This window comes from Jaculus jaculus, chromosome 8 (assembly GCF_020740685.1).
Source record: "Jaculus jaculus isolate mJacJac1 chromosome 8, mJacJac1.mat.Y.cur, whole genome shotgun sequence".
Lineage (NCBI taxonomy): Eukaryota > Metazoa > Chordata > Mammalia > Rodentia > Dipodidae > Jaculus > Jaculus jaculus.
The window spans coordinates 110,021,477-110,030,420 of NC_059109.1; the positions used below are offsets into that span (position 1 = coordinate 110,021,477).

Below are 8,944 nucleotides of genomic sequence, written 5' to 3' on the forward strand. Positions count from 1 at the left end.
TCGTTTCAGGGTGGCCTCGAACTCATGGTGATCCACCTACCTCTGCGTCCTGAGTGCTGGGATTAAAGGCGTGCACCACCATGCCCTGCTAAGAAATCTTACTCTTAAAATGACTATTTAGAAATTTCATGAATTTTATTACTATTGGATGTGCTATGGGTCTATTTTATTAATTAAGATTTTTTATTTTACTCCATGAATCCCAACCTGCCTCTGTGTCCATTTTTTCTACTTAAAAAAAATGTGGGCTAGAGAGATGGCTTAGCCTGTGAAGCCCAAGTACTCTGGCTAGAGGCTCAATTCCCCAGGACCCACGTTAGCCAGATGCACAAGAGGGCGCATGCATCTGCAGTTTGTTTGCAGTGGCTGGAGGAGGCCCTGGTGCGTCCATTCTCTCTCTCTGCACTCTCAAATAAATAAAAATAAAAAAAAATTAGAGCGAGCGAGCGAGAGAGAGAGAGAGAGAGAATGGGAACTCCAGGGTCTCTCTAGTCACTGCCAACAAACTCCAGACGCATGCACCACCTTATGCATCTGACTTATGGGTACTTGGAAATTGAACCTGGGTCGTTTGGCTTTGCAGGCAAGTGGCTTAACCGCTAAGCCACCTCTCCAGCCCCTCTGTGTCCATTTTTGACTAGTGATTTATCTTCCCATTTTGCATTACTTTTGAGTGACAGGCAACAACAGGGATAAACCAGAGGTGGCCCAGCCAAACCAGCCAGCTTTGACCCAGGCGGGCTTCCAGGTAGGGGGAGAAACCGCAGTTCCTCCTGTGCAGGAGTTCACATCCTGAGGAATGGGCAGTAGGCGTGATTGGATGGAACATTCTGTGACTGTAAATTCTAAATCTGGGAAGGTAGGAGGAGGGTGGACTTGAACTTCCTGTCCATCCGTGTGGGTTAAAACCAGAGCTTGCCACGCTGGTGGCACTCAGAGCCAAGGCTCCTCACGGGCGAAGGGCTCCTGCCGTCTCTTTCTCTTGGGAAGTCTGTAAGCATGAAGCTCTTTCTGGGTGTCATTGTTTTGCTGTCTGTGGTACTCACAGGTAACATGTCCAAATATACCATAACGTTCTAGTAGATACTGGTGCTTGTCATAGTGGGGACAGGGAGGATGTTCCAGGTTGCTCATATCTGGTCAATATCATCAAACATATGTGCTCTTCTGGGTGCCTAACTTGGGTTTGAACCTTAGAAGAGACCATGCAGGGAGGTCAGGGGAGGACCAGGCTGTACTCAGGAGTCCTTGCCAAAGGTAGACATGAATTCATCGGCTAGAATCATCTTTAGACTGCTGGGCAGAGCTATTTATTTATTTATTTGAGAGCGACAGACACACAGAGAAAGACAGATAGAGGGAGAGAGAGAGAATGGGCGCGCCAGGGCTTCCAGCCTCTGCAAACGAACTCCAGACGCGTGCGCCCCCTTGTGCATCTGGCTAACATGGGACCTGGGGAACCGAGCCTCGAACCGGGGTCCTTCGGCTTCACAGGCAAGCGCTTAACTGCTAAGCCATCTCTCCAGTCCTTTTTTTTTTTTTAAATTTTAGAGCTTTTATCTAAGAACCTGGCCACCCCCAATGGCACTCAAATACACTTTCAGCTTCTGCGGCAACAGTGTGAGAATGGCACATGGTTAAAATGTGTCTTCATTATTGACTGTTATTATTCCTTTTAAATATTTTTGTAAAATATTTAATTTTAATTTATTTATTTGAGCAAGAGCAAGAGAAAGAAAGAGGCAGATAGATAAAGAGATAGATAGATAGAGTCCACCACGCCCAGCCCTTCCTCTCTCTTTCTGTGTATGTGTTTCTATATGCATGCTCATTTGTGTGTGGGCGCACGTGTACAGTGTATATGCACGTGGGCATGCCAGGGTCTCTAGCCACTGCAGATGAACTCCAGACACATGCATCACCTTATGTATCTGGCTTATGTGGGTCCTGGGGAATTGAACCTGGGTCTGGAGGCTTTGCAGACAAGTGCCTTAACCACTAAGCAATCTTCCCAGCCCTGTGGTATTCCTTTAAAAGTTCATTTGGCTCTGAGTTGTGGTGCTGGTGACCAGTGAGTGCTCTCTGGGGATACAGGACTAAGGGAATGCTGAATTTGGAGCATGGGGTACAGCCAGCTGTGTCAGAGTCCGAGGGTGGGACCCACATCCAGGCCATAACCGGGGACCTAACTCTCCTTTCTCTTTCTTTTCTTCTGTCACGCATGTTCTACTGCTCCTAGATTCAAGTGGGCATTGGCCGTGAACCTAAGGTTTTAGATGTCCTTAATTTGGGGTGAGTTTTCAAGGAGGGGCTCTGAGTTTCCTCAGTGTAAGGTTCCCCTCTAGGTCACAGGAAGCCATCATTTGTGGGGACCATGCACTTCTTCTGCTCTGTTTTTCAGAAACTAACCTTGCTCAGTATCGCCTTTCTCGTTCAGATGGTGCAAAACCCCCCAAATGCTTCAACAATATAGAAGGCTACTGCAGGAAGAAATGCAACCTCGGGGAGATATCTGAAGTGAGTTGTCTGCATGATAAATTATGTTGTGTTAATTATGAGAGAAACAAGATGAAAATCCAGCAACTCCAGAAGCCAGTTCAAATTGAGAAGAGTGAAGAAGTTCAGGACTACATTGTCCTACCGACCATCCCATATGAAACAGAAAGCATGTGAGCAAAGCGTTTGTTTCCTTAGGCACCTCTTGGACAAACCTGTAAGACCGAAGCAGGAGACTGTTTCCTTCTGTGAACTTGATTCTCCACATAATAAAGTCCTATGCTTTGGCCTGTGTTTGCATATGGCTGTATTCACTCAGTTTTTGGTCACTTCCATGTTTATGGGGTTCCACATGTAAAATGGGGGACATAGAGATTAAGTGACAGATCAGGACAGGTATATATCAGTCTCTCTGCTTTCTGTCCAAGATGATATTTTGCAGAATTTCAGATATTTCTTCCTTTCTCTCTCTCTCTTTTGGTCTTTCGAGGTTGGGTCTCACTGTAGCTCAGGCTGGCCTGGAACTCATGGCGATTCACCTTCCTCTGCCTCCCACGTGCTGGGATGAAGGGTGTGCACCACCACACCCAGCCCTTCCTCTCTCTTTCTGTGTATTGTGTCTATATGCACGCTCAATTGTGTGTGGGCGCACATGTGTACAGTGTATATGCACATGTGTGTATGTGCATGCGGAAGTCAGAGGAAACCATCGGGTGTCCTCCTTCACCGTGCTCCACTTTTTTTGCTGAGGCAGGAGCTCTCCCCTGAACCCAGGGCCTAAAGATCTGGCTAGCCTAGCGAGCCAGTTTGCTCAGGGCATCCTGTCTCCATCTCCCTAGCGCTGGGATAACCGTTAGTTCCTGTGGCCATCTGGCATTTGCCTGAGTGTTGGGTACCCAAACTCAGGTCTGCATGCTTCTGCAGCAAATACTGTACCAACTGAGCCATCACCCTAGCCCTTTGTCCTTTTTTTAAGAAATGAAATTTCTTTTTTATGTTGTTGGGTAAATTGTAACTTTTTTTTTTTTTTTTTTTTTTTTTGTTTGAGGTAGGGTTTCACTCTAGCCCAGGCTGACCTGGAATTCACTATGGAGTCTCAGGGTGGCCTCGAACTCAGTGATCCTCCTGCCTCTGCCTCCTGAGTGCTGGGATTAAAGGCGTGCACCACCACGCCTGGCTCAAATTGTAACTTTTTATTGGAAAACAAATATACAACTTGGAATGGATTTGAGGCAAATTGTGCCATAAGCAGATTTTCTTTAAGTGGCTAAACAAAATTTAAAAAGCAAGTAACAACAAAAGAAAATGTTTCTGGTACAATACCAGCAGTACAAAAAAATAGTGTACGGAGTGGATCATTCACCCCTTTTGCAATAGTGCAACTTTTGAGTACATATTGGTTGATTGTCTTAGTCCATGCAGAGTCACAGCTCCACACTCCAACAACAACATGCTGACAGTTCCTAAAAACTACTTAAAAAAAGGAATGACCCAGATGTTCCCTTATTTGACCAACTCCATCTAGTTTAGGCATGCGGAAGGGCTTAGATATATCCAGAGAAAGCCACATGCAACATGGTACTTCATCAGTTTCTAAAATAAGGCTGAAGGACAGTGACAGTAAGAGAAGGGAAGAAAACATGGATAGGAATGAAATTTCTTATGTCTAAGAAGATATGCATCTTCTCGCTCTCAATCTCTCTCTCCTCCCTCTTTTGAGGGCTTTTCTTAACAACCAAGAATTCATTATAAGGATAAAAGAGTTTAGAACATTTTCCCTAATGGTTATTGGACTGATATAATGAGTAGTGAAGACAGCTGTGGACAATTCCAAGATATAATTTGAAAGTCATTTCGTGTGGGTGCCTGTCTCCTTTCACAGTAGTCATTTGAACATCTGGTTGACACAATTTTTAGATAAATGTTACTCCGAGGATACTTGGAAGCATTGCCTATTCTATTTGTTTTAAGTGTGTGACATTTAAAGGCCTCATAAGTGAGACATATTTCAGAAGCTCCACATGAACTGAATAAAATTACAGTAGGCCATCACTCAGGCAATGCTCTCCAGATGAACAGAACAGAAACTTCCGTGGTGACATACATGCATGTGGCTTGAGTTAAAGCATTGATCATAAGTAACTTTTTTTTTGTTTTGCGATAATATATCATTCTAGCCTAGGCTGACCTGGAACTCAATCTGTAGTCCCAGGCTGACCTTAAACTCACAGCAATCCTCTTACCTCTGCTTCCTGAGTATTGGGAATACAGGCATGCACCACCACACTCTGCATATGTAACTTTTTTTTTTTTTTTGGTGCATGACCAACAGATTGGCTGTTTTTTATGAGAGAGAGAAAAAGAGAGAGAGGGAGGGAGGGAATTGGTGTGTTAGGGCCTCTAGCCACTGTAATTGAACTCCAGACGTGTGTGAGACCTTGTACACATGTGCAACCTTGTGTATTTGCATCACCTTGTGTGTCTGGTATACGTGGGACCTGGATGATTGAATATGGGTCCTTAGGCTGTGCAGGCAAGTGCCTTACCAGCTAAGCCATCTCAAGCCCATAAGTAACATTTTTAAAGTGGTGCTAGGGGTTGAACCCAGAGCTTCATGCATGGCCAGTCAAGTGCTGAGCTATAGGCCTAACACTTTCAAACTTCATTTTATTTTAAACTTACAATTTTTTCTTAGAGGTATCTACTATATTCTGAGCACATTCCCCTTCTCTTCCCCACTGTATCTCACCTCTCCTCTTCCTCTCTTCCCATTAATTCCAGTTGTTTCCCTAGACTTTTACTTCCGTCTTTTTTTTTTTGTTGTTGTTGTTGTTTTTTTGAGGTAGGGTCTTGCTCTAGCCCAGGCTGACTCGGAATTCACTATGTAGTCTCAGGGTGGCCTTGAACTCGTGGCGATCCTCCTACCTCTGCCTCCCAAGTGCTGGGATTAAAGGTGTGCACTACAATGCCTGGATATTGTCATATTTTTACATACAAAATTAAATATATATGATTATATATATAATTTTACTGACTATATAAATTTAGGAACCACAAATGAAAGAAAACATACAATATTTGTCTTTCTGAGACCTCAAAATAAAACTCTACTTCCTGCCAGGGGTGTCTACTTCTTCCTTTCAAACTTGCCTCCAAAACCTTTCCTTATACTACCCAATTGTTGCAGTCAGGTTCGCATTGCTGGTGGAAATCACCCAACCAAGAGCAGCATGTGGGAAAAAGAGGTTTATTTTGGCTTACAGGCTCAAGGGGAAGCTCTGTGATGGCAGAGGAAAATGATGGCATGAGCAGAGGGTGGACATCAGCACCTGTCCCATATAAGGTGGACAACAGCAACAGGAGACTGTGTCAAACACTGGCAAGGGGAAGCTGGCTATAATATCCATAAGCCAGCCCCCAATGATACACTGCCTCTTGGAGGTGTTAATTTCCAGTTGCCTTCAGCTGGGGAGACTAGCATTCAGAATACCTAAGTGTATGGGGGACCCCTGAATCAAACCCCACACCAATCATAGGTATTATTATTATTAAGGGCTTAATCTGAGGGCAAGTTCTCAAAGAGGAATTAAATAATAGTAAAATTGTGAAAGTATGTCTTAAGATGTGTTATTTGGGTTAATGTTTAATACAAATGCGCTTATTTATTTATTTACTTAGTTTTATTTTTTGATTTTTTGAGGTAGGGTCTTGCTCTAGCCCAGGCTGACCTGGAGTTCACTATGGAGTCTCAGGGTGGCCTCGAACTCACGGCAACCCTCCTACCTCTGCGTCCCGAGTGCTGGGATTAAAGGCGTGCGCCACCACACCCGTTTATTAAATACATTTTCATTTCTCATGCATACTGCTGAAATTTGTTACATTTTGCTTGCAATAAAGCCTCTAAAAGGAGTCGTGGCATGGTAAGCAGTCAAGAAAGAAGGAAGAAAGGAAGACTACCATGTCTTAGGAGGAAAGAGCGTATCTCAAGCCACACAACTGATGACATGCCCCCATGCGCGTGCACGCAGACACACATTCCCTCGGGGTCTGGTACTTGTCATTTTTTCCATTCTTTATGCTTAAAGGTTACAAAGGTGTAGTGAAGCCCTGGAGGTCATCACAATCAGAACTTCCTGTGTTTTCAGAGGCACCAGCAAGGTCAGCAAGATGTTGTGTCGGGTTTTTCTAGGGCTCTCCATCCCCTATCCATGCATGGAAATGCTTTCCTAGAGTGAAGGCAGCCACCAATGAAGGCGATGCGCTTCTGCTCTGGGTAACCTCTAAGCGTTGCTGAGGCGCTGTCAGATTCCGCCAAGGTCCCCACTTGCGTCACTGTGAGCCCCCGAAGCTCCTACCCGAAGCACGCCTTCTCCTGTTCACCTTAAGCCAGGACGTTAGAGGATGTGGTGCCGTGTCTCCTGATTTGGCAGCTGTAGGATTCCTCCTTGCTCTTTTAGGTCCCTTGAGCAAAAGGGCTGTCACTTTAAGCAGCCAGCCAGCCTTATACTGGCATTTCCCAGTTTGAACCCTCCATAGATGCTTTGGGGAAGTGACGTGACAACGGCTTCTGCTTGTCCCGGTTCCTGAGCATGTATGTAGCCCCACCTGTGACTGTTTCAAGGAGCTTGCACAAGACTTTTCTTGTAACCACTCCGATCAGATCAGAGGGGACACGTCCCTTGGTGCATGACTGGTGAAAAGGGACAGTGCCTTGACTGGTGGAAACACAAGCCTTCATTTGCATGAAAGGTCGCTGTAATTGGTGTCACATTTCCCCTTTCTAGCTACACAAATGGGCTGTTCCACTTACTTCGTGAGCCTCTGTGTGTGTGTGTGTGTGTGTGTGTGTGTGTGTGTGTGTGATGCCATCTTGTGTCATCTCCCTGTGTTACAACATGAGGCCCAGAGAAAGGCTGCTTTCCAGTGATCTCTCCTTGCCTGCTTTCAGTAGAGCTGACTGCGCTGAGCGCACAAAGCCAGCAGCAGCGTCAGGACGAGCTGCAAAGATGGCCAAGCGACCTGGGAACCGCGTGGCCTTGGTAGCTGCTGTACCTGTGACTGGGCTGCCGGGACCCCCAGTGCCCTTAACAGCAGCAGAGGGGCAGTGGGCACAGGGACAGTGTCGGCTGCTGCCTCAATAGTGATCGACAGGATCAGGAGTCATTAGATGCTCTAGAACCCCGGAAGATAGCAGTGGCTGCCGTCAAAGGCTGGAGAATTCCAACACCCTAGAGCTGTAACAAGCACGGTAACATCTGTTAGGGTTAAAGGTCTCAGCACCCTACAGAGGACACAGGCCCACTGCTGCTGAATGCTGAGGGATACAAGATCTGCCAAACAGCAGAACTGCAATCTTCTCACGCACTCACAGCTCCTATCTGGGAGCATTGAAAGGACCCCGGCCGGCTGATTGATCACAGAAATCAGAAAAGACGTTGAAGAAGGGAATACGCGGGTTTCGCCTTGCCCTTGCCGCCCCTCCCCCAGCCTCAGGCAGCACACCAGAGCAAGAGTGAGCTTTTGCTTAGGGGAAGTACAAGGAAGCGGGCAACAGATACAACCCCAGATCCCCAAGGCAGGCCCATCTCAAATGAAACCCAGTGCTTGGCAGGCCTCTAAGACCCTTGGCTGCTGGCCAGAACTGTGGACTGAGCCCCCAGGCCTGGCTCTGCAGCAGGTGGGACCCTGTGGTCTCAGGGGACATGGGACCTAGCTCTGCCCCATCTCCAGCCTGGCTTCAGTGAGCCGAGGCTCCAGGCCTGTCTCAACTCTAGGCCTGTCCAGATCCCAGTCCCCAACCCACACAAGGGCTTGGTATAGTTAAAACACACAAGTCAAAAACAAAAAACAACTTGTCATGATGTTTATTAGAATCAGCTTCAAAGTCATCCCGTAGATCAGGAAGAGGTGGATCTCATCACCTGGGCATAAAGGAAGAGGGTGAAAACTGAATGAACATGAATGTGTGTCTGATTTATGCAGAGGATGTGTCTGGATAGCTGTCTTGAGGAAGAGTAAATGCGTGGCTCTGGGGCTTTGGACGAGTTGGCTGTGTGACTTTCCTTCGCTCTTCCAGCTCCTTGGTACTGAGGCAACAGTATTTCGCGTTTGGACAGAGGACCTCCCGTACTTGCGCCACTCTGCGGATTCTTCTGCACGATCCATGCACGTAGCGGCCCCTGCATCTCTTTTTCTGCTCAGTTACTGTGCACAGGAGGGACAGAAACCAGAGGGAGGGACCCTGGTCATGGCGAGGGCAGAGTTGGCTTGCAGGGGTGAGGGGAAGGGAGCCTGTTGTCACGTGTCCCAAAGAGCAGTCTCTAACCAGGTGAACTCAGTGCCTACATCACAATTGGTTGCCCAGCTCACACTCAGGTCTTATAAGGTTTTGGGCTTCCCTCCAGGACCTGATAGATTCTGCCAAGAACATCAGATCTTATCTGAGAAA

General features: G+C 46.6%; 1 protein-coding gene across 1 annotated transcript; it reads left to right on the plus strand.

The window, feature by feature from the left end:
- Positions 1-999: 999 nt before the first annotated feature.
- Defb128 (defensin beta 128) lies at positions 1,000-2,673 on the plus strand. The gene is made up of 2 exons (XM_004667986.1): positions 1,000-1,048; positions 2,438-2,673. Exons 1-2 carry the CDS (start codon positions 1,000-1,002, stop codon positions 2,671-2,673), a joined length of 285 nt encoding a protein of 94 aa, XP_004668043.1.
- The last annotated feature ends 6,271 nt before the right edge of the window (positions 2,674-8,944 follow it).

Bases quoted from the DNA above. Each gene is read 5' to 3' on its own strand.
- Defb128 (XM_004667986.1), top strand. From the start codon at position 1,000: ATGAAGCTCTTTCTGGGTGTCATTGTTTTGCTGTCTGTGGTACTCACA. The intron at 1,049-2,437 runs GTAACATGTCCA...TTTCTCGTTCAG, and splicing joins GCTGTCTGTGGTACTCACAG to ATGGTGCAAAACCCCCCAAA.